The following is a 26,297-nucleotide window of genomic DNA, read 5'->3' as shown; positions in this document are numbered from 1 at the left end:
TGGGAGGCACAAAGGGAGGTTGGATACACAGAACACCTTTCAAAAATGTGTGGCCCTCAGGGAGAGAAGCCAATTGTTTTTGGAAAAAAATTGGACAAGGCCAAAATCTGGACTTTTATGGAGCCCAGACGTAGGCCCACATCCACACCTGCGTGCAGAAAAAGCAGGAAACGCACCAGGTGAAATTCCACTGCAGAGTAAGTTCTGCTCTCACACCAAGAGATGTACTTCTTTCAAATACGGTGGTAACGTTTAGACGTTACCCCCTTCCTGGCTTGGATCATAGTCTGGATAACTTTGTTAGGGATTCCTCTTCTGGCTAGAATCAGCCGTTCACAATGAGTATTGCTTGAACCTTCTCCCTTTTTATTCTTTTGAGAATTCTTGGGATCAGAGGAAGTGGAGGAAACACATACACCATCTGATAGACCCATGGAGTCGACAGAGCGTCTACCGCCACTGCCTATGGGTCTCTCGACCTGGAACAATACCGCTTGAGCTTCTTGTTGAGACGAGAGGCCATCATGTCGATCTGTGGATATCCCCACCAACGTGTCAAGCACCTGAACACTTCCAGGTGAAGGCCCCACTCCCCCGAGCGCAGGTCGTGTCTGCTGAGAAAGTCTGCTTTCCAGTTGTCTACTCCCGGAATGAAGACTGCTGACAATGCCACAGAGTTATTTTCTGCCCAGAGGAAAATTCTTGACACCCCTGACATTGCTGCTCTGCTTTTTGTTCCGCCCTGTCAGTTTATGTACGTTACTGCAGTCACATTGTCCGACTGGACCTGAATAGCCCGATCGTGAAGATGTGAGGCCTGCAGAAGGGCGTTGTATATGTCCCTGAGTTCCAAAATGTTGATTGGAAGGATTACTTCCTGACTTGACCATCTCCCTTGAAACTGCACCCCCTGGGTGACTGCTCCCCAACCTCTGAGGCTTGCGTCCGTGGTTAACAGGATCCAGTCCTGAATTGGGCAGTACGGATGGTGTAATGGATAGCATTACTGCCTCACAGCACTGAGGTCATGGGTTCGATTCCCACCATGGCCCTAACTGTAGGGAGTTTGTATATTCTCCCCGTACTTGCGTGGGTTTCCTCCGGGTACTCCGGTTTCCTCTCACAATCCAAAAATATACTGGTAGGTTAATTGGCTCCCAACAAAAATGAACCTTAGCATGAATGTGTGTGCGTGTACATGTGACAGGGAATATAGATTGTAAGCTCCACTGGGGCAGGGACTGATGTGAATGACCGAATATTCTCTGTAAAGCGCTGCGGAATTTGTGCGCGCTATATAAATAACTGGTAATAATAATAATAATTCCGAACCTCGACGAGGTGAGAAATCTGTAGCCAGCACAGAAGGGAGATCCTGGCTTTTGGCGGATCCTCTGGTGCATGTGAAGATGCGATACGGACCATTTGTCCAACAGATCGAGCTGGAAGTGTCTTGCATGAAACCTTCCGTATTGAAGTGCTTCGTAAGAGGCCACCATTTTCCCCAGAAGGCAAATGCATAGATGCACCGATATCCGGGTTGGCTTCAGGGCATCCCGAACCATCGACTTGATTACCAATGCCTTTTCCAACGGAAGGAACACTTTTTGCGACTCTGTGTCCAGTATCATTCCCAGGATTGGGAGCCTCCGTGTTGGCTCTAGGTGAGATTTCGGAAGGTTCAGAATACACCCGTGATCCTGGAGAAGTTTGGTTGAGAGACCAATGCTGTCCAGCAACCTCTCCCTGGATGGCGTCTTTATCAGAAGATCATCCAGGTATGGAATTATGTTCACTCCCTGCTTGTGGAGTATAAACATCATCCCTGCCATCACTTTGGTGAACACCCTCAGTGCCGTTGAGAGACCAAATGGCAGGGCCTGGAAGTGGTAGTGACAGTCCTGCTGTGCAAACCGTAGACAAGCCTGATGAGGTGGCCAGATTGGAATGTGAAGGTACGCATCCTTGATATCCAGAGACACTAGGAATTCCCCTTCCTCCAGACCTGAGATCACCGCTCTCAGAGACTCCATCTTGAACTTGAACACTCTTAAGAATAGGTTCAAGGACTTGAGGTTCAGAATTGGTCGTATTGAACCGTCTGGTTTCGGTACTACAAACAAGTTGGAATAATACCCCTTGTTGTGCAGATGTGGTGGAACTGGAACAATGACTTGAGTCTGTACCAGTTTTTGGATGGGCTGCTGTAAAGGTATACTTTTGTGAAGCTGGTAAGCCTGATTTGAAGAATCTGTGAAGTGGGAGCTCTTGGAACTCCTGTCTGTAGCCCTGGGAAATAAGATCTATGACCATGGGATCCCGGCACGAACTTGACCAGATGTGACTGAAGAATTTTAGTCGGGCTCCCACCTGACAGTCCTCCAGGCATCGCGGACCACCGTCATGCTGAAGGCTTTGAGGAAGCAAAGCCTGAGCTCTGTTACTGAGAACCTGCAGTCGCTGGTTGCCTGGTTTACTTCTTGCACTTCTGGAGGCCGTAGAAACATCTCTGGATTTTCCCTTAAACTTGGCTACCCGAAAGGACTGTAAATTTGAAGCTGAATAAGCTTTCCTGGCTGGGGAGCTGTGAAAGGAAGATACGTATACATACCTGCAGTAGCTTTGGAGATCCATTTGTCTAGTTCGTCTCCATACAAGGCCTCTCATGAGAATGGTAGGCCTTCCACGCCTTTCCTGGAGTCCGCATCAGCAGTCCACTGGCGTAGCCACAAGCCCCTGCGTGCTGAAGCTGCCATAGTGGTGGTGCGTGCATTACGCAAACCAATCTTTTATGGCTTCCACCATAAAGTTCGCAGAGTCCTGTATATGCTGCAGGAGTAAAACAACATTCCCCCTAGACAAGGAATCTAACCCCTCAATTAGGTTACTTGACCATTTAGCAATGGCTTTTGTGATCCACGGACATGCAATAGTGGGTCTCTGGTCCACTCCAGCAGCTGTGTACAATGATTTGAGTGTAGTCTCAATTTTATGATCAGCCGTATCTTTTAGGGAGGCTGCACTAGGGATAGACAATACAATTTTTTGTGACAGCCTAGAGACTGATGCGTCCACTATCGGTGGATTTTCCCATTTTTTCCTATCCTCCAGAGGAAAAGGAAAAGAGGAGAGCAACCTTTTAGGGATTTGACATTTCTTATCAGGATTAACCCACGGTTCTTCAATTCCTTTGACAGAGGAAAAGTGACCGAGGACGTCTTTTTTACATTTAAATAAGATTCCTCACATTCCTCTGACACCTTATCAGGAATTTGCAGAACATCTCTGATAGCCTCTATAAGAGCCTCTATTCCTTGTGAGAGAGTAGCATCCCCCCCTCCAAATACACCTCACCCTCCTCCATGTCTGACCCATCAGAGTCAGACTGCAGGATATGGGCCAGAGATCGTTTTTGCGGACAAATGGGAGGGGATTGAGACGCTGGTTTGGGGACTGAGTCTCTATTCATAAATTCAACCACAGTCTGTCTTAAGTATTGCGTCTCTTTCTCATTGCGGGATAGCTTTGTAGAAATATTTGAGATCATTCCCTTAATGGAATTAACACACTCCGGTTCAGCCCCGCTATTCTGGGAAGGTGCACTGCCCTGAGTACCCAGTAGTGAGCCCCCTGATGAAGAACAACAATCCGCTGTACAAGAAACACACCCTTTGCCTGACATAATGTAAATGTGACAGCACACACACACACGCAGGAAAAGGTTAACCACAATAAACCCACAAAGAGCCCTTCACGGAGACACAAAGTTATATGGAGCCAGCCCCGACCGCGCCCTTATCGCTAATGCAAAGCTTAGCCGGGTCGCAGTCTATGTACCCTGATAGGGGACTTAGTACACTAATAATCGCTACTCCCCTGCTATGACCCCCTGGTACCGCTGAGGTAATCTGGAGTCTCTCCGGAGGAGCTGCGCAGTCAGCGTCTGTGTCCACTGCAGAGGGAAAATGGCGCTGGTGAGCTGCTGGATACGCTCATAGTGAAAGCCCCGCCCATTCAATGGCGCGCAGTCTTCCCGCTTTTTTTTATACTGGCTGAGGCTAATCTGGTGCTTAAAATGGAGAGAATACTGTTTTAAGGCTGTTTTTGCCAGTGTGGTACTGTGTACAGTGTACTGAGACGCAGCTGTGTACTGTGTCTGGAGACGCATTCCACCCTGGTTAGAAGCCGTGCATCTCTGTACCCTCATGCCGCCATAATGGCCGTTGACCCGCTAGTTGGGACGCCGGCTTAGTACTCACCATTCTTCTGGCTCTGTTAGGGGTGGCGGCGTGCTGCGGAAATGTACGCTCACCGTGGTGGGGCTTGCGAATAGCTCAGTGTCCTGTCAGCGGGGAATGGGACCATTTACCCTTCAAGAGGTTGGGTCGTTCCCCCCTCCTTAAGTCTCACAAAGCAGGCAGGCTGGTGCCAACCAGCCCGGTCTGAAAATAACAAACACATAAAATAAATGCAGAAAAATAAATGAAAAAATAAAAAATCACAAAAATCTAATAATGTTGAAATGGTAATTGAAAATTGCAGCATGTTCTATATTAAGTAAGTAGTACATCAAATAGTTCATGGAGATTAATGGACACAACAATTTGTAGCAATAATGTCAATAAAGGATCATATGGAAAGAACTTATTATATTGGTGACCCGAACATATGGAACCAAAATACTTAAGTCACAAGTCTGATAACCCCCCTTCTCTAATTCACCCTGTCTGTGTGTGGAACCAAAAATTCCGAAATAACCCTCCCTGTTGCAAAGCAGCTCTAATCCAAGGTAACCAGCCAGGATAATCCAAGAACAGACACCTGTAAACAGGTGCTGCTGCAGCAGCAGCAGCTATACACACATCCCAGTAGCAACTGGCTGTAGGTTGTGGCAATGACTACGTTCTCCTACAAGTGGGGCATCATGGTGGTGCACTGTACAGTCAGTGAGTGCCTTTTTTTGAAAAATGTTTTTATTGAAGCAATGAATGTTACAATAAAGAACAAATTGAAGTCAACAGTTACTGGCAGTCCATATTCTTCATAAGGAAATTAAGTAACTGTGAAAATTTGTGTAGGATACAGTACAGAGTTTCAAAATACAAGAGAAATCCTGGACGTTACATTGTACAGGTTGAGAAGACACTAATTATGTGTCACTAGTACTCCTTATCCATGGTAGAATTGAATCCAAAGATTTAAAACAACTAGTAACTAAATTGTTTGCCCCCCAGTACAAACTCTTATATAGGAAAAGGGAAAGACAATACGGGTCATATAACATGTTGTGTTTGAAAAAGACCTGGAATTTAGTGGCAGTAGATAGTGTTGCTACAGATGCAGCCATGCTCATCTTTGCTGGGATGTGGCATGCAGAGCTGCGGCTATTGCAATTGCTCCATTAATTCCTAATGGAGCGACTGCCGGCTGCAAATAGTCATAGGCCAACACGCCATGCATTAAGCAGCAACGCATTTTCGGGGGGTGGACACTTGCTAATGGAGTTGCATGGGACCTGGCAGCTCACGTACACCAGACATCTCACGCTGCATAGAGTATTGAGGCTGGATATATGAGCACTTCGGTAATTGGTATTAATGGTGCTACTCTTTCTTTCCCCCCTTTCGGTCTCCAGGCAGAATGGTAAAATTGTTATTGCTAAAATCATTTTTAATGGGCCCTACACACTGGGCGATAATCATGAAAGATATGAATGATCTCGTTCATTAATGAACGAAATACCATTCATATCTTTCAGAGTGGAGGCACCAGCGATGAACAATGCGCGGCCCCGCGCGCGTTCATCGTTGGTGCCCCATCGCAATATGGACAATCTCGTCCATACTTGCCTACACTGCTATGGAGCCAGGTGACGGGGTAAGAGACGAAACTTCACTCCCCCCGTCACTGCCCCCCTGCCGCCGGGTCGCCCGTCGGCCGTATCCGCCGTTGGGCAGCTCGGCGGCGGATCTGTCAGTGTGTAGGGACCATAAGGTTAATTATTTTCTCCTGTGTATGCCATATCTCTGTCCTGTATTTCTATCTTTGAATAATATTGAATAAATATTAATGATGAAAAATAATTAGGTAGATACAAGTCAACCGTTATAAATGTTTATATTAGAAAGAGTAAATGTGATTAAAAATTTTTTCCTGCGAGATTGTATCATAGCCGAAACCTGTCCAAAGACTATGTTTTCTTATAGGAAAGGAAGCTATTCTCTTCTTTACAGGACCAGGATTGACTCGATGCCAGCTATTCCTTTCCTCAGTCCTCAAGGCACACTGACAGTCCAGGTTTTAGTGATATCAGTGTTTGAGCACAGATGGTTAAATCAAAATAACGGAGGTACTAATTAAGTCACCAGTGCTCAAGTTATCTTGACTATTATGCTGGGTACACACTGGCTGATATACTGGCCGTTCAACTGAACGGTCGATATATCGTGGGTGCGACGGTGGGTGTATAGTAGCAGTATGTCTGTGAACGAATGTAGCGACCCAGCTAAGAGGTCAGTCACCGTGGTCCCTGCAGCAAGTGTGCAGACCACTCGTACACACAGCCAGATGGCCCGATATACCTGCAGATATATCGCACATCGGCTGTGAAGAACAGCAGATGCTAAAGGTCTGTGATGCACTTTGAGTAGTGCGCTCGCGCATCGGGTGCGCTGACCATATTTCACTGATGCGTTCGCCTCTGCCTGCCAGTTGCGGGGCAGGAGGGGGTGTGCCAACGGCGTTAGAATGGCGTTGGGGAGGGACGCGGTCCGGACAACGCAGGCGTGTCTGGACTATTGCTGGGGTGGGCCGCGGCAACTGCGTGAAATCACACGCAGCCGCTGCGACCCAGAACAGGGAGCTACTTGGTGGGTGCGAAAGCATGGTCACTGAGCAATGCTTTCGCACCTGTGCGGGGGTAGGGCCTGACATGTGGGGTGGACTAGCCCTGTGCTGGGCGTCCCCCCGCATGTCAGAGAATCTGATCTTAGATATGCAAAATTTAGGACACATACGATCAGGTCTGAATCACCCCCAATGTCCATGACAAAGTTAGCCAGTTACATAGATGGAGATTAGAGAGGTGAAATCCAAACGAAAACAATTCTTTAAAGGCGCCAGTAGAAAACAAGAAATAGCACTTTCCCTAACTGACGCTTAATATATCACCAATGATAAATAGAAATATTTTGCAATAATCATTTCATTGTTGAAAGTAGTAAAGACAGATTATAGCACTATATAATCATTGTGAATTATGAAGAATTGTGCAGAGCAGACAAAATGGTTACTAAGCAGTGTGAGATAGGGGGGAATTTATGAAATCTTAGAGAGAAATAAAGTGGAAACAGATAAAGTACTATCCAGTCAGCTGCTAACTGCCATTTTACAGGCTACAGGCCAGATGTATTCAGTCTGGAAAAGGGATAAAGTGATAAAGCAATGATAAGTGCAAGGTGATAACAACACCAGCCAATCAGCTCCTGTCATTTTTAAAATCTGTAATGATTGGCTGGTGCATTATCACCTTGCACTTATCACTGCTTTATCACTTCTTTATCCCTTCTAGAGGATAATACATTTGCCCCAATGTTTGAAAAATGACAGGAGCTGTGACTGTGTGGATTATCCTTTCCTGTATCGCGTTCCTTACTGCTCCCCCAGTTTGGAAGTGCTAGAGATAAATACCGTTAGCTGTATTGAGTATACTCATAATATTAAGGAATTCGGCAGGGTTTTTGTTGGTACAACGCGGTTCCAAGTTTGGCAAAGAAGAGAAGTACACGCACACACACCTAATGTACAATATCTTTGTATACACATGCACTGCAGCTGATCAGACTTAATGGAACAAATTTTGGAGAAAGATACGTGTACTAGACACCTGTTTATAAAATAAGTTCAATAATGTCATTCAATTCTGTTTATTTATATAACAAAATGCTCAGAGCTCCAAGCCTTACCTGTGACAATCGTCTCCACCCGTACAGGAATCTCCCATTGCTCATTGTAGACAGATCCATGATTGTTAAGGAGGGTAAATAGGACTTGGGTAGTAAGCACAACCTGTGGACAGTACTTTGAGGCCAGTTTAGAAATGTTGGGATCTGAGCTCACACTCTGGTCAGTAAAAAAACATATACAACAAGTTTAGTAAGCAAATTATTGTGGAGGGAACACTAATAATCCTATTACAAATGATGTCTGAAGGCCCGTATTCACGGGCAGATCTGGGTAGAAATGTGTGCTGAGCGAACCGATGACCCCACATCTCTTCCCCCACTCAGCACGGCGCGATGTGTGCTGAGCGTGCGGCAGGGGGTGCACTCATTTCACCCAGCGGGTGAAATGAGCGACCTGCTAGATTGCATGCAGGCTAAACTAGAACCAGTGATAAGGATGTGTGGGGCCGCGCATCGCTATCGCTGTGGGGGGTACACACGGAGAGATCATGCTTAAAATTTTAGCAATCTAGTCAGATTGCTTAGATTTTAAGCAGGGATCACTCAGTGAGTGCCCCCCTTAATATGTTAGTGTAATCAGATATCCACACCTTGTCTGATTACAGTAACTGTTAGTTTTAAACTACACTGCTTTGTTCAGAAAAACACATCTAACACTTCTCCAATCCTAAGGGGATCCAACTCCAGACCAAACTGCTGACACAATCATACTGCAGACCTAGGACACAGATACAACACCCTATCTAAGCGTACACACCTGTACAATATTGCTGCTGTTTTCCAATGTACATCTGCTAAAAAGATTGCATCACCGTACATGTGTGTGGATGGCAAACCGATTGCCACTCACACACATGAATTGGGAGAAGAATTGGACAAAGCAGTTGCAGGTGTGTACACACTTCTATATTGGTCTGGTAATTGGTGACTGGATCTCCTGATTTTTCAACAGGTTTAAAAATCTACACTCTCTATCAATGTCTGACCAACTGGTAGGCTGGAGGTTGAACTTGATAAGAGTTGGACAAGTTTAACCCCAGAATAAGGGTGGGGATAAAATAGCTGTGTGCTTTACAAATAGAAATAAAATAATAAGAATTTACTTACCGATAATTCTATTTCTCGGAGTCCGTAGTGGATGCTGGGGTTCCTGAAAGGACCATGGGGGAATAGCGGCTCCGCAGGAGACAGGGCACAAAAAAGTAAAGCTTTACTAGGTCAGGTGGTGTGCACTGGCTCCTCCCCCTATGACCCTCCTCCAGACTCCAGTTAGGTACTGTGCCCGGACGAGCATACACAATAAGGGAGGCATTTTGAATCCCGGGTAAGACTCATACCAGCCACACCAATCACACCGTACAACTTGTGATCTAAACCCAGTTAACAGTATGACAACAGAAAGGGCCTCTTAAAGATGGCTCCTTAACAATAACCCGAATTAGTTAACAATAACTATGTACAAGTATTGCAGATAATCCGCACTTGGGATGGGCGCCCAGCATCCACTACGGACTCCGAGAAATAGAATTATCGGTAAGTAAATTCTTATTTTCTCTATCGTCCTAAGTGGATGCTGGGGTTCCTGAAAGGACCATGGGGATTATACCAAAGCTCCCAAACGGGCGGGAGAGTGCGGATGACTCTGCAGCACCGAATGAGAGAACTCCAGGTCCTCCTTTGCCAGGGTATCAAATTTGTAAAATTTTACAAACGTGTTCTCCCCCGACCACGTAGCTGCTCGGCAGAGTTGTAATGCCGAGACCCCTCGGGCAGCCGCCCAAGATGAGCCCACCTTCCTTGTGGAGTGGGCTTTTACAGTTTTAGGCTGTGGCAGGCCTGCCACAGAATGTGCAAGTTGAATTGTGTTACAAATCCAACGAGCAATCGACTGCTTAGAAGCAGGTGCGCCCAACTTGTTGGGTGCATACAATATAAACAGCGAGTCAGATTTTCTGACTCCAGCCGTCCTTGCAATGTATATTTTTAAGGCTCTGACAACGTCCAACAACTTGGAGTCCTCCAAGTCGCTAGTGGCCGCAGGCACCACAATAGGTTGGTTCAGATGAAATGCTGATACCACTTTAGGGAGAAAATGCGGACGAGTCCGCAGTTCTGCCCTATCCGAATGGAAGATTAGATAAGGACTTTTATAAGATAAAGCCGCCAATTCAGATACTCTCCTGGCAGAGGCCAGGGCTAGTAACATAGTCACTTTCAATGTGAGATATTTCAAATCCACCTTTTTCAATGGTTCAAACCAATGGGATTTGAGGAAATCTAAAACTACATTTAGATCCCACGGTGCCACCGGAGGCACCACAGGAGGCTGTATATGCAGTACTCCCTTGACAAAAGTCTGGACCTCAGGGACAGAGGCCAATTCTTTTTGGAAGAATATTGACAGGGCCGAAATTTGAACCTTAATGGATCCCAATTTGAGACCCATAGATAATCCTGATTGCAGGAAATGTAGGAAACGACCCAGTTGGAATTCCTCCGTCGGAACCCTCCGATCCTCGCACCACGCTACATATTTTCGCCAAATGCGGTGATAATGTTTCACGGTGACTTCCTTCCGTGCCTTAATCAAGGTAGGAATGACTTCTTCTGGAATGCCTTTCCCTTTTAGGATCTGGCGTTCAACCGCCATGCCGTCAAACGCAGCCGCGGTAAGTCTTGAAAAAGACAGGGACCCTGCTGTAGCAGGTCCCTTCTCAGAGGTAGAGGCCACGGTTCGTCCGTGAGCATCTCTTGAAGTTCCGGATACCAAGTCCTTCTCGGCCAATCCGGAACCACTAGTATTGTTCTTACTCTTCTTTGCCGTATGATCTTCAATACCTTTGGTATGAGCGGCAGAGGAGGAAACACATACACTGACTGGTACACCCAAGGAGTTACCAGTGCGTCCACAGCTATTGCCTGTGGATCTCTTGACCTGGCGCAATATTTGTCCAGTTTCTTGTTGAGGCGAGACGCCATCATGTCTACAATTGGTCTTTCCCAACGGTCTATTAACATGTTGAAGACTTCTGGATGTAGACCCCACTCTCCCGGATGAAGATCGTGTCTGCTGAGGAAGTCTGCTTCCCAGTTGTCCACGCCCGGGATGAACACTGCTGACAGTGCTATCACGTGATTCTCCGCCCAGCGAAGAATCTTGGCAGCTTCTGCCATTGCACTCCTGCTTCTTGTGCCGCCCTGCCTGTTTACATGGGCGACCGCCGTGATGTTGTCCGACTGAATCAACACCGGCTTTCCTTGCAGGAGAAGTTCCGCCTGGCTTAGAGCATTGTAGATTGCTCTTAGTTCCAGAATGTTTATGTGAAGAGACTTTTCCAGACTCGTCCATACTCCCTGGAAGTTTCTTCCTTGTGTGACTGCTCCCCAGCCTCTCAGGCTGGCGTCCGTGGTCACCAGGATCCAATCCTGAATGCCGAATCTGCGGCCTTCTAATAGGTGAGCCTTCTGCAACCACCACAGAAGTGACACCCTTGTCTTTGGTGACAGGGTTATTCGCAGGTGCATCTGCAGATGCGACCCTGACCATTTGTCCAACAGATCCCTTTGGAATATTCTTGCATGGAATCTGCCGAATGGAATTGCTTCGTAAGAAGCCACCATTTTTCCCAGGACTCTTGTGCATTGATGTACTGACACTTTTCCTGGTTTTAGGAGGTTCCTGACCAGATCGGATAACTCCTTGGCTTTTTCCTCTGGAAGGAAAACCTTTTTCTGAACCGTGTCCAGAATCATTCCTAGGAACAGCAGACGAGTTGTCGGGATTAAATGGGATTTTGGAATATTCAGAATCCACCCGTGTTGTCTTAGCACCTCTTGAGATAGTGCTAAAGCTGTCTCCAGCTGTTCTCTGGACCTTGCCCTTATTAGGAGATCGTCCAAGTATGGGATAACTAATACGCCTTTTCTTCGAAGAAGAATCATCATCTCGGCCATTACCTTGGTAAAGACCCGAGGCGCCGTGGACAATCCGAACGGCAGCGTCTGAAACTGATAGTGACAGTTTTGAACAATGAACCTGAGGTACCCCTGGTGTGCGGGGTAAATCGGAACGTGTAGATACGCATCCTTGATGTCCAAGGATACCATAAAGTCCCCTTCTTCCAGGTTCGCTATCACTGCTCTGAGTGACTCCATCTTGAACTTGAACTTTTTTATGTAGAGGTTCAAGGACTTCAGATTTAGAATAGGCCTTACCGAGCCATCCGGCTTCGGTACCACAAATAGAGTGGAATAATACCCCTTTCCTTGTTGTAATAGGGGTACTTTGACTATCACCTGCTGAGCGTACAGCTTGTGAATGGCTTCCAACACCCTCTCCCTTTCGGAAGAGACGGTTGGTAAGGCAGACTTCAGGAAACGATGAGGAGGATCCGTCTCTAATTCCAACCTGTACCCCTGAGATATTATCTGCAGGATCCAGGGGTCTACCTGCGAGTGAGCCCACTGCGCGCTGTAATTTTTGAGACGGCCCCCCACTGTCCCCGAGTCCGCTTGAGAGGCCCCAGCGTAATGCTGAGGTTTTTGCAGGAGCCGGGGAGGGCTTCTGTTCCTGGGAAGGAGCTGCCTGTTGGTGTCTCTTCCCTCTTCCTCTGCCTCGTGGCAGGTACGACAAGCCCTTTGCTCTCTTATTTTTGTAGGAGCGAAAAGGCTGCGGTTGAAAGGTCGGTGCCTTTCTCTGTTGGGGAGTGACTTGAGGTAAAAAAGTGGATTTCCCGGCAGTAGCCGTGGCCACCAAGTCTGATAGACCAACTCCAAATAACTCCTCCCCTTTATACGGCAAAACCTCCATGTGACGTTTTGAATCCGCATCGCCTGTCCACTGTCGTGTCCATAAGGCTCTTCTGGCTGAAATGGACATAGCACTCACCCGAGATGCCAGTGTGCAAATATCCCTCTGTGCATCACGCATATAGATAAATGCATCCTTTATTTGTTCTAACGACAGTAAAACATTGTCCCTATCTAGGGTATCAATATTTTCAATCAGGGATTCTGACCAAACTACTCCAGCACTGCACATCCAGGCAGTTGCTATAGCTGGTCGTAGTATAACACCTGCATGTGTGTATATATTCTTTTGAATAACTTCCATCTTTCTATCTGATGGATCCTTAAGTGCGGCCGTCTCAGGAGAGGGTAACGCCACTTGTTTGGATAAGCGTGTGAGCGCCTTGTCCACCTTAGGGGGTGTTTCCCAGCGCGCCCTAACCTCTGGCGGGAAAGGGTATAATGCCAATAACTTTTTTGAAATTATCAACTTTTTATCAGGAGCAACCCACGCTTCATCACACACGTCATTTAATTCTTCTGATTCAGGAAAAACTGTTTGTAGTTTTTTCACACCATACATAATACCCTGTTTTACGGTATCTGTAGTATCAGCTAAATGTAACGTCTCCTTCATTGCCAAAATCATATAACGTGTGGCCCTACTGGAAAATACGTTTGAATTTCTACCGTCGTCACTGGAATCAGTGCCCGTGTCTGGGTCTGTGTCGACCGACTGAGGCAAAGGGCGTTTTACAGCCCCTGACGGTGTTTGAGGCGCCTGGACAGGCATTAATTGATTGTCCGGCCGCCTCATGTCCTCAACTGACTGTTTAAGGGAAGATAAACCATCACGTAATTCCACAAATAAAGGCATCCATTCTGGTGTCGACCCCCTGGGGGGTGACATCTGCATATTTGGCAATTGCTCCGCCTCCACACCAATATCGTCCTCATACATGTCGACACCACGTACCGACACACACCGCAAACTCACAGGGAATGCTCTAATGAAGACAGGACCCACTAGCCCTTTTGGGGAGACAGAGGGAGAGTCTGCCAGCACACACCACAAAGCGCTATATATACAAGGGATATCCTTATATTAAGTGCTCCCTTATAGCTGCTTTAATATATATATATATAGCCATTAATGTGCCCCCCCTCTCTGTTTTACCCTGTTTCTGTAGTGCAGTGCAGGGGAGAGACCTGGGAGCCGTTCTGACCAGCGGAGCTGTGACAGAAAATGGCGCCGTGTGCTGAGGAGATAGGCCCCGCCCCTTTTTCGGCGGGTTCTTCTCCCGCTATTTTTCCAGTCAGGCAGGGGTTAAATATCTCCATATAGCCCCTATGGGCTATATGTGAGGTATTTTTAGCCTTGTATAAGGTTTATATTTGCCTCTCAGAGCGCCCCCCCCCAGCGCTCTGCACCCTCAGTGACTGCCCAGTGAAGTGTGCTGAGAGGAAAATGGCGCACAGCTGCAGTGCTGTGCGCTACCTTATGAAGACTGAGGAGTCTTCAGCCGCCGGTTTCCGGACCTCTTCACGCTTCAGCATCTGCAAGGGGGTCGGCGGCGCGGCTCCGGGACCGGACTCCACGGCTGGGCCTGTGTTCGATCCCTCTGGAGCTAATGGTGTCCAGTAGCCAAGCAGCAAATCCACTCTGCATGCAGGTGAGTTTACTACTTTCCCCCTAAGTCCCACGTTGCAGTGATCCTGTTGCCAGCAGGACTCACTGTAAAGAAAAAAACCTAAACTAAACTTTCTCTAAGCAGCTCTTTAGGAGAGCCACCTAGATTGCACCCTTCTCGTTCGGGCACAAAATCTAACTGGAGTCTGGAGGAGGGTCATAGGGGGAGGAGCCAGTGCACACCACCTGACCTAGTAAAGCTTTACTTTTTTGTGCCCTGTCTCCTGCGGAGCCGCTATTCCCCCATGGTCCTTTCAGGAACCCCAGCATCCACTTAGGACGATAGAGAAATATACATTTTGCTAAAGTTCTAACAGTGAAAACTATCACTAACTCTGGTGGGTCTAGTGGTACAGCAAGTCCCATTGGTATTTTGGCTACCTTCATACTTGCCACAAATGGATGACGGCAGCACTAGGGGCCCCACAGTAAGCTCTGTGCAGGGTTCATCTGAACTATGCAGCAGAAAATGTGTAAGGGACCTGCTGCAACAATATTCCCCTGGAAGTCCAAGTAAACAAAGTTCCAGTCTCGAGACTGCAACTAAAGAGATTGTCTGCTACCATCCTAGAGCAACAGTTTGCAACAGATGGGGGCAGCAGACATCGGACTTGCAGAGGTGCCATGGGTTGGTGGAAAAAGGTCAAATTAATTTTGTTCAGTAGGGCTGCCAATCATATAGTATGCGAACAAAGAAGTGCAACCCTGGCTACCACTAAATAACTGACAGCAAGGGTGACAAGGTAAGCACAATTTACTTAATTTGATCTGAAATTTGTCTGAATTTTCAATAACAAAACTTTTAGCCTAGGGGGTGTCATGAAAAAAATGCTGATACTCTAGGGCACAGTGTTTCAAGAAAGTTTGGCAACCACTGGCTTGGGCACTAAACTTAAATCTTATGAGGCTTTTTTAGAGTTATTGGCTCTACACATTTAGCGATTATACTGAAAGATATGAACAATCTCGTTAATTAATGAACAAGATAACGTTCATATCTTTCAGTGTGTAGCCACCAACGATGAACGATGCGCGACCCCACGCTTGTTCAACATTTGTCTATCATCGGTCATACATGCAGGCCAATATAAATGATAACGCTATACACGATATGAGTTATCGTTCAGTATATATGTAATTCCGATGCCGATGTGCCCCATCCAGAAGACGCCAGGGACCCGCCGCAGATGACAGGACACTCCCCGCCGCCGTAGGAACACCGCACCGAGGAGCAGCAGGAGCAGAGAAAATATGTAAGTCTGTTCCCCACTGGCCACCAATGTATAAACACGGGGCAAACACACTGGCCACCAATGAAATGGAACAGAAAGCTATTTATTTAATCCCACTGGCCACCAATGACATAAATATGCCGCATGTGTACTGAGAACACATGCTGGCTGCATACTGTCTGGGGACATATACACACTGTCCAACAATGTATAAATAAAAAAATGACCACTGCCCACCAATGTTTTATAAATACACTGCTCAAAAAAAATAAAGGGAACACTTAAACAACACAATGTAACTCCAAGTCAATCACACTTCTGTGAAATCAAACTGTCTACTTAGGAAGCAACACTGATTGACAATCAATTTCACATGCTGTTGTGCAAATGGAATAGACAACAGGTGGAAATTAAAGGCAATTAGCAAGACACCCCCAATAAAGGAGTTGTTCTGCAGGTGGTGACCACAGACCACTTCTCAGCTCCTACGCTTTCTGGCTGATGTTTTGGTCACTTTTGAAAGCTGGCAGTGCTTTCACTCTAGTGGTAGCATGAGCCGGAGTCTACAACCCACACAAGTGGCTCAGGTAGTGCAGCTCATCCAGGATGGCACATCAATGCGAGCTATGGCAAGAAGGTTTGCTGTGTCTGTCAGCGTAGTGTCCGGAGCATGGAGGCGCTACCAGGAGACAGGCCAGTACATCAGGAGACGTGGAGGAGGCCATAGGAGGGCAACAACCCAGCAGCAGGACCACTACCTCCGCCTTTGTGCAAGGAGGAACAGGAGGAGCACTGTCAGAGCCCTGCAAAATGACCTCCAGCAAGCCACAAATGTGCATGTGTCTACTCAAACGATCAGAAACAGACTCCATGAGGGTGGTATGAGGGCCCGATGTCCACAGGTGGGCGTTGTGCTTACAGCCCAACACCGTGCAGGACGTTTGGCATTTGCCAGAGAACACCAAGATTGGCAAATTCGCCACTGGCGCCCTGTGCTCTTCACAGATGAAAGCAGGTTCTCACTGAGCACATATGATAGACGTGACAGAGTCTGGAGACACCAAGGAGAACGTTCTGCTGCCTGCAACATCCTCCAGCATGACCGGTTTGGCAGTGGGTCAGTAATGGTGTGGGGTGGCATTTCTTTGGGGGGCCGCACAGCCCTCCATGTGCTCGCCGGAGGTAGCCTGACTGCCATTAGGTACCGAGATGAGATCCTCAGACCCCTTGTGAGACCATATGCTGGTGCGGTTGGCCCTGGGTTCCTCCTAATGCAAGACAATGCTAGACCTCATGTGGCTGGAGTGTGTCAGCAGTTCCTGCAAGACGAAGGCATTGACGCTATGGACTGGCCCGCCCATTCCCCAGACCTGAATCCAATTGAGCACATCTGGGACATCATGTCTCGCTCCATCCACCAACGCCACGTTGCACCACAGACTGTCCAGGAGTTGGCGGATGCTTTAGTCCAGGTCTGGGAGGAGATCCTTCAGGAGACCATCTGCCACCTCATCAGGAGCATGCCCAGGCGTTGTAGGAAGGTCATACAGGCACGTGGAGGCCACACACACTACTGAGCCTCATTTTGACTTGTTTTAAGGACATTACATCAAAGTTGGATCAGCCTGTAGTGTGTTTTTCCACTTTAATTTTGAGTGTGACTCCAAATCCAGATCTCCATGGGTTAATAAATTTGATTTCCATTGATAATATTTGTGTGATTTTGTTGTCTTCACATTCAACTATGTAAAGAACAAAGTATTTAATAAGAATATTTCATTCATTCAGATCTAGGATGTGTTATTTTAGTGTTCCATTTATTTTTTTGAGCAGTGTATGTCCCCAGGCAGTCAGTAGGCAGGATGGGCATATATACCTATTGGCCAGGATCGCATTCGACAGGGGCGCCAACCAAGGAGGAGCACCGTCCAGCGGTGCCACCAACGGGCAGTAGGTATATTCACTTCCAGAGGCAGCAGCTATCCCCAGACCCCCGTGTAATTCCTCACCAACAGGGATGCCCAGTAACGATCACAGCATGAAGCAGCTGCAGCCACTAACGTGCTGCCTCTAATAGTAAAATCAATATGGGGGCATACGTGTATCTGGCACTATAGTGGCATGTGTCTCTGGCACTATGGGGGCATACGTGTATTTGGCACTATACTGGGAGGCATTATGTGTATCTGGCACTATACTGGGGACATTATGTGCATCTGTTTATATTAAAAATAATAATATAAAAATATTTATTGTGATCTGTAACTCTGTGCCTGGGTGTCTAAGGCTGGGTGGGGTCATAGCGCTGGGCGGAGTAACAGCATCTGCAGGGAGACACACCATGGCCTGTGCCAGCAGAACACTACCTACAGTTAGGGAGATGGTCAGCGGGAGCAGCAGGCACAGAATCCTAACAGCATCAGCAGGGAGGGGAATACAGGCAAAAGGACACTTGGAAGCAGCAGGTGGACGGACGCCGCACCTTTCCCGGTAACACACCACACACCCCGAGTAACACCCACACCCCAAGCCGGGGACCCCATCACCACCTAACACATCCAGCCAGTGGGGGGTCATGCTGGCCAGGAGGCGGCATCTGCACAACGGCACACGACCCACACAAAGCCCAAACTCTATTGCTGCTCATAACACTGCCTTGCTCTTTGTAAGGGCTTGTATTTTAAAGTGCTGCTTGGATTTGTAAGTGTGAGTTGGTAACAGCAAAAGCAGGAGCTGGAAGCCGAGTGAAAAGGAGGTGCAGTGAGCTGGAACAACTGCAACTGCTAAGTGGAGTATAGGTGCTGCAGGAGAGAGTACTACGGCTGCATAAAAGTGAAGGACCAAGAACCGCACAAAGATAGATAAGTATAAGCCAGCTTAATTATTGTATAAGTGAGATTGTTTGTCTTCTACTTTTTATTTTTGCTGCTTTTTCTTTGATAGTAACAGGGAGTTAGACCTTACAAACAATATGGGAGGGGCTGTGATTGGGGACCTCACTCAGTGCATGTCGTGCAAGATGTATGCACACCTGGAGCTACCGGCCCAGTGTGATTACATCTGCACGAGGTGTGTGCGAATGGTTGCCCTGGAAGCCCAGGTAACTGATCTAGAGCAAACCGTTACGCGACTGAGGGAGATTCACAATCTCGAGCGTAGTTTAGACAGAACGGTGGAGGAGTTGCGGGAGGGGTCACTGGTAGAAGAGGATGATGATCAGGTAGCCAGCTGGGTCACAGTTAGAAGGAAGAAAAAGAGGAGGAGGCTCGACATCTCCGAACTATCAAACCCGAACAAATTTGCCCGACTGGACGAGGAATCGGAGGAGGATAGTGAAGAAATGACGATGCCAGAGGAGACTGCTCCCTCTAGCATCCAGAGGAGCGGTCACTCTGGCGCGGTTGGGATAAAAGATAGTGAGGTACCTAGTCAGATGGTGGTGGTAGGGGATTCTATCATCAGGAAGGCAGATAGGGCAATCTGCTACCGGGACCGTGATCGCCGTACAGTCTGTTGTCTCCCGGGTGCTCGGGTACGGCACATCGCGGACCGGGTAGATAGATTGTTGGGAGGGGCTGGGAAAGACCCGGCGGTTTTGGTGCACGTTGGCACCAATGACAAAGTTAGGGGAAGGTGGGATGTCCTTAAGAAAGACTATAGGGACATAGGAAAGAAACTGAAGGCAAGGACATCAAAGGTTATATTCTCGGAATTATTACCCGTGCCACGCGCTAGTCCAGGGAGGCAGAGGGAGATTAGGGAGGTAAATGTGTGGCTTAGGGATTGGTGCAGGAAAGAGGGGTTTGTGTTCCTGGAACACTGGGCGGACTTCTCAGTCAGGCGCCATCTCTTTTGTCGTGACGGATTGCACCTGACTGAGGAGGGGGCAGCGGTGCTGGGGGGGAAGGATGGTTAGAAGGTTGGAGGAGATTTTAAACTACGGGTCATGCAGTGAAAATAGTGGGTATGGCGTTAGTAAATGAAATGGGGGAGAAGTTGGGGGGAGGGTAAGAGCAGGCGGTAAGGTGACTAACATGGGTACTAAAAGAGATTTTACCAAAGCACTAACCAATGATGATTACAGGTCATCATTGCTACATAAGGTGAAAGATGTCCCTAACGCAAGGGAAAATACTTATCTTAGTTGTATGTATGTAAATGCCAGAAGCATTACTGGTAAAAAGGGTGAACTAGAAATACTTGCAGCAAGCAAACAGTATGATATTATAGGCATTACTGAAACTTGGTGGGACGAATCTCATGATTGGACAGTCAATCTAGAGGGCTATACACTGTTTAGGAGAGACAGACTAAATAAAAAGGGTGGAGGGGTGTGTCTTTACGTAAAGCCGTTTTTAAAACCTGATATACAGGAAGATATTCAGGAGGGGACTGTAGACACTGTCGAGACATTATGGGTAGAAATTGCATGTGGGGAAAAAGGAATAAAAAAGTTAGTATTGGGCGTATGCTATAGGCCGCCTGGTATCAACGCATCTGATGAGGAATTGTTACTAAAGCAAATTGAAAGAGCAGCAAGAGTAGGAGACATAGTAGTGATGGGAGATTTTAACTATCCAGAGATAAACTGGAAAAACGATTCATGTGATACTGCTAGGGGCAATATGTTTTTAAACACACTTAATGATAACTACTTAGTTCAACTAATTGAGGAACCAACTAGGTACAATGCAATCTTAGACCTGGTATTAACAAACAATGGGGATTTGGTATCAGGTATTATAGTAGGGGAACCCATAGGAAACAGCGACCACAATATGGTCACATTCAATATCAGTTTCCATAAACAGCCCTATACTGGCTCAACTAGGACTCTAAACTTTAGCAAAGCAAATTTTGAAAAGATGAGGGTATTTTTCAGGGATATTGAATGGGAAGGTTTGTTTTTAGGAAAAAATACTACGGAGAAATGGGAGGTACTAAAATTCCTGCTAGCTAAAAATACACTCAAATTTATTCCTACGAGCAGCAAAAAAAAAAAAGGAATAAAAATCATAAACCGATGTGGCTTAACAAAAAGATTAAGGAACTTATGGGCAAGAAAAGGCGAGCATTTAAAAAATACAAATCTGACGGGGAAGCAGTCATTTCAGCACTATAAGGAATGTAACAGAATATGCAAAAAGGAAATAAGAGCGGCTAAAGTAGAAACTGAAAAACTAGTAGCAAAGGAAAGCAAAGCGAATCCCAAAAAATTATTTCAATACATTAATAGCAAGAGATTAAAGAAGGAGAGTATAGGCCCTTTAAAAGACAAGTTGGGAGTCTTAAGCAAAAATGATAATGACATAGCGGACACACTAAATGAGTTTTTTTCAACAGTAGGAAGTAGTCTGTGACCGATTAAAACATTTAAAGATTAATAAGTCACCAGGTCCCGATGGTATTCACCCAAGGGTTCTAATGGAGCTTCATTCTGAACTTGCAAAACCGCTATTTATGATCTTTAAGGATTCAGTAATATCAGGTATAGTTCCCAATGACTGGCGTATAGCAGAAGTAGTGCCTATATTCAAAAAGGGAAGTAAAGCTAAACCAGGTAATTATAGACCAGTTAGTCTTACATCTATAGTGGGGAAAGTATTGGAAGGTATTCTAAGAGATAGTATTCAGAAGTTCCTTGAAGTCAATAAGGTCATTAAAATGAAGCAACATGGGTTTATGAAGGACAGATCCTGTCAAACCAACTTACTTGGCTTTTATGAAATAGTAAGCGCAAACCTAGATCAGGGTAAAGAGGTGGATGTAATCTTTTTAGATTTTGCCAAAGCGTTCGATACTGTACCACACATGAGACTTGTCTACAAGCTACAAGAATCAGGGCTAGGAAGCACAATATGCACTTGGGTCAAAAACTGGTTAGATAATAGGGAGCAGCGCGTTGTGGTTAATGGATCTTTTTCAACTTGGACTGAAGTGCTAAGTGGTGTGCCGCAAGGCTCAGTATTAGGACCGCTATTGTTCAATATTTTCATTAACGACCTAACAGAAGGTCTAGAGAGCATGGTGTAAATTTTTGCAGATGATACCAAATTGTGTAAAGTTATAAATGTGGAGGGGGATGCTGAGTCGCTTCAGAATGACTTAGCTAAATTAGAAGCTTGGGCAGCGAAATGGAGAATGCGCTTCAATACAGATAAGTGTAAGGTAATGCACTGTGGTAACAAGAACAAAAATAACACCTACCTACTAAATGAGGTAAAATTAGGGGATTCTGTACTGGAAAAGGACTTAGGTGTCCTCATAGATAGCAAACTAAGCAGTAGTACCCAAAGTAGGACTGCAGCAAAGAAGGCTAATAAGATATTAGCATGCATAAAACGGGGAATTGATGCTAGGGACGAGAGTATTATACTCCCGTTATAAAAATCACTTGTGAGGCCACACCTTGAATACCGTGTACAATTCTGGGCACCTTACTACAAAAAGGATATCCTGGAGCTAGAAAAGGTTCAAAGACGGGCGACCAAACTAATTAAGGGTATGGAGACGCTGGAATACGAGGAAAGGCTTGCAAGATTAGGCATGTTTACACTGGAAAAGAGCAGATTAAGAGGGGACATGATCAACATTTACAAATATATAAGGGGACAATATACAGATCTTGCGCAGGACCTGTTTTTGGTTAGATCAACACAGAGAACTCGTGGACACTCGCTCAGGTTAGAGGAGAGGAGATTCCACACAATACGGCATAAAGGCTTTTTTACGGTAAGGACTATACGTGTTTGGAATTCCCTGCCTGAGGGAGTTGTAATGGCCAACTCAGTCAACACCTTTAAGAATGGGTTAGATAAATTCCTAATGGATAAGGATATCCAGGGTTACGGGGCATAGTCACGCACTATGGTTATTATAAAAAAGAGGGGTTAATCGGAACGGCAGTCAGCAACTTCAGTCAAAATTTTATACAAAATAATCGTGCATAGGAGACCACAAATAGGTTGAACCCGATGGAAAATTGTCTTTTTTTCAACCTTAGATACTATGTTACTAAGCACCACGTTCCACTATGCCTGGCGCCTGACATCCACACAGCGGGGCTGCGGACACGAGCGGCTCCTTCCCCCGGGAACACAAAACACCCATACCCCGACTTACACCCGCACCCCACGACGGGGACCCCTCCCTCCTGCAACCCCGTCACCAGCTAACACATCCAGCCAGTGGTGGGTCATGGTGGCCGGGAGTCGGCGTCTGCGGACCGGCACATGACCCACACACTGCCTAAACCCCATTGCTGCACATACGGGAGCCTGACACTGCAAGTACCACGGCTCCTCACTGTGTGCCTGCATTCGGTGTATAAAAATAAGATTTTAAACCTACCGGTAAATCATTTTCTCCTAGTCCGTAGAGGATGCTGGGGACTCCGTAAAGACCATGGGGATAGACGGCTCCGCAGGAGACATGGGCACTGTAAAGCTTTAGAATGGGTGTGCACTGGCTCCTCCCTCTATGCCCCTCCTCCAGACCTCAGTTATGACTGTGTCCAGAGGAGACTGACAGTACGAGGAAAAGGATTTTGTTATCTAAGGGCGAGATACACACCAGCCCACACCATACACACCGTACAACATGGTATACAATAACCAGTTAACAGTATGAACAAAACAGCATCAGCCAGAGGCCGATCTCAACTGTAACTTAACCCTTAAGTATGCAATAACTATATACAAGTCTTGCAGAATGTTTCCGCACTGGGACGGGCGCCCAGCATCCTCTACGGACTAGCAGAAAAAGATTTACCGGTAGGTTTAAAATCTTATTTTCTCTTACGTCCTAGAAGATGCTGGGGACTCCGTAAGGACCATGGGGATTATACCAAAGCTCCAAAACGGGCAGGAGAGTGCGGATGACTCTGCAGCACCGATTTAGCAAACATGAGGCCCTCATTAGCCAGGGTATCAAACTTGTAGAATTTTGCAAAAATGTTTGACCCCGACCAAGTAGCTGCTCGGCAAAGCTGTAATGCCGAGACGCCTCGGGCAGCCGTCCAAGAAGAGCCCATCTTCCTAGTGGAATGGGCCTTTACCAAATTTGGTACCGGCAATCCAGCCGTAGAATGAGCTTGCTGAATCATGTTACAAATCCAGCGAGCAATAGTCTGCTTAGAAGCAGGAGTGCCAACCTTGTTGGCTGCATACAAGACAAACAGTGCCTCTGTTTTCCCAACCGTAGCCGTTCTGGCTCAATAATCTTTAAGGCCCTGACTACATCAAGGGACTTGGAATTCTCCAAGGCCCCGTAGCCACAGGCCCACAATAGGTTGGTTCATACGAAATGACGAAACCACTTTAGGCAGAAATTGAGGACGAGTCCTCAACTCTGACCCATCCGCATGGAAAACCAGATAGAGGCTCTTGAAAGACAAGGTCGCCAATTCGGACACCCACCTCGCAGATGCCAAGGCCAATAACATGATCACTTTCCAAGTGAGAAACTTCGATTCAACTGTTTGAAGCAGTTCAAACCAGTGTGACTTGCAGAAACTTAACATCACGTTAAGGTACCATGGTGCCACTGGGGTCACCAAAAGAGGTTGGATGTGCAACACTCCTTTTACAAAAAACTGGACTTCTGTGAGAGAAGCCAATGCCTTCTGAAAGAATATGGATAAGGCAGAAATCTGCACCTTAACGGAGCCTAACTTTCGGGCCATATCCACTCCTGTCTGTAGAAAATGGATAAAACGTCCTAGTTGGACATCCTTAGTAGGAGCATTCTTGGCTTCACACCAAGACACGTATTTTTCCCCGAAACGGTGATAGTGATTCGCCGTAACATCTTTTCTAGCTTTAATAAGAGTAGGAATGATCTGGAATACCCTTTTAGCTAGGATTTGGTGTTCAACCGCCATGCCGTCCAACGTAACCACGGTAAGTCTTGGAACACGCACGGCCTCTGTAGTAGCAGGTCCACCTTGAGAGGAAGGGGCCCCTGAAGATCTGCATACCAGGCCCTTCGAGGCCAATCCGGAACAATGAGTATCGTCTGCACTCTTGTTCGTCTTATAATTCTCAATATTTTTGAGATGAGAGTAAGTGGAGGGAACACATTGACCGACTGAAACACTCACAGTGTCACCAGGGCATCCACCGCCGCTGCCTGAGGTTCCCTCGACCTGGACAATACATCCGAATCTTCCTGTTGAGGCGTGATGCCATCATGTCTATTTGAGGAAGACCCCAACGACTTGTCACTTCTGTAAAGCCTTCCTGATGAAGTTTCCACTCTCCTGTATGGAGATCGTGTCTGCTGAGGAAGTCTGCTTCCCAGTTGACTGGAATTAAGACCGCTGACAGTTTGCTTACATGATTTTCCTTTCCGCCCAGCGAAGAATCCTGTTGGCTTCTGCCATTACTGCTCTGCTTTTTGTCCCGCCCTGGCGGTTCACATGCGCCACTGCCGTGACGTTGTCTGATTGGATCAGAACAGGTAGATTGCGAAGAAAATTCTCCGCTTGTTTGAGGCCGTTGTAAATGGCCCTTAATTCCAGCACATTGATGTGTAGGCAAGCCTCTTGGCTTGACCATATTCCCTAAAAAAAATTTCCCTGTGTGACTGCTCCCCATCCTCGGAGGCTCGCGTCCGTGGTCACAAGAACCCAATCTTAGTGCCGAAACTGCGACCCTCTAGAAGGTGAGTACACTGAAGCCACCACAGGAGAGAGAGAGAGAGAGAGAGAGAGAGAGAGAGAGACCCTGGCCCGGGGGGACAGGGCAATCTTCCAATGCATGTGCAGGTGGGACCCTGACCACTTGTCCAGAAGGTCCCACTGAAAAGTCCGTGTGGACTGGCCTCGTAGGCCGCCACCATCTTCGCTTTGTAACAATTTTTCCCTTGAACTCGCCTTTATTAGGAGATCGTCCAAGTACGGGATAATTGTGACGCCTTGCTTGCGCAGGAGCACCATCAATTCCGCCATTACCTCGTCGGGGCCGTGGAACGCTCAAACGGCAACGCCTGAAATTGGTAAGAACAATCCTGTACAGCGAATCTCAGGTACGCCTGCTGAGGAGGATGTATGGGGACATGAAGGTATGCATCCTTTATGTCTAGTGACACCATAAAAACTCCCCCTTCCAGGCTGGAGATCACTGCCCGGAGAGATTCCATCTTGAATTTGAACCTTTTCAGATATAGGTTCACGGATTTTTAGATTCAGAATAGGCCTGACCGAGCTATCCGGTTTCGGAACCACAAAAAAAACTTGAATAAAACCCCTTCCCCTGTTGTATCCGGGGAACCTTGATAATCACTTACTGATGATACAGTTTCTGTATGGCAGCTGCCACTGTTTTCCTCTCTGGGAAGGAAATTGGCAAAACCGATTTGAAAAATCAGTGAGGAGGCACATCTTCGAATTCTAGTTTGCATCCCGGGGATACAATTTCTACCACCCAAGGATCCAAGTCCGACTGAACCCAGACTCGGCTGAAGAGTCGAAGACGTGCCCCCACCAGCGCGGACTCCCTCAGCGGAGCCCCAGCGTCATGCAGTGGATTTTCCAGAGGACGGGGAAGGCTTTTTGTCCCTGGGAACTAGCCATAGGAGGCGCTGTTTTCCCTCTACCTCCACCTCTGGCGAGGAAGGAAGAGT

The 26,297-nt window shown here is 46.8% G+C and overlaps 1 protein-coding gene across 4 annotated transcripts in view; it reads right to left on the bottom strand.

Moving 5' to 3' along the window:
- The window catches only part of ICE2 (interactor of little elongation complex ELL subunit 2), a 435,266-nt gene that overhangs the window by 190,789 nt on the left and 218,180 nt on the right, over positions 1-26,297 (bottom strand). For all 4 annotated transcript variants that reach the window (XM_063926398.1, XM_063926397.1, XM_063926396.1 and 1 more), the window contains one exon: positions 7,965-8,121. In XM_063926398.1, the coding sequence (XP_063782468.1) occupies positions 7,965-8,121 (157 nt within the window). The remainder of the gene's footprint in view (positions 1-7,964; positions 8,122-26,297) is intronic.

This window comes from Pseudophryne corroboree, chromosome 6 (genome assembly GCF_028390025.1).
Source record: "Pseudophryne corroboree isolate aPseCor3 chromosome 6, aPseCor3.hap2, whole genome shotgun sequence".
Lineage (NCBI taxonomy): Eukaryota > Metazoa > Chordata > Amphibia > Anura > Myobatrachidae > Pseudophryne > Pseudophryne corroboree.
This window is presented reverse-complemented; position numbering and strand designations above follow the sequence as displayed.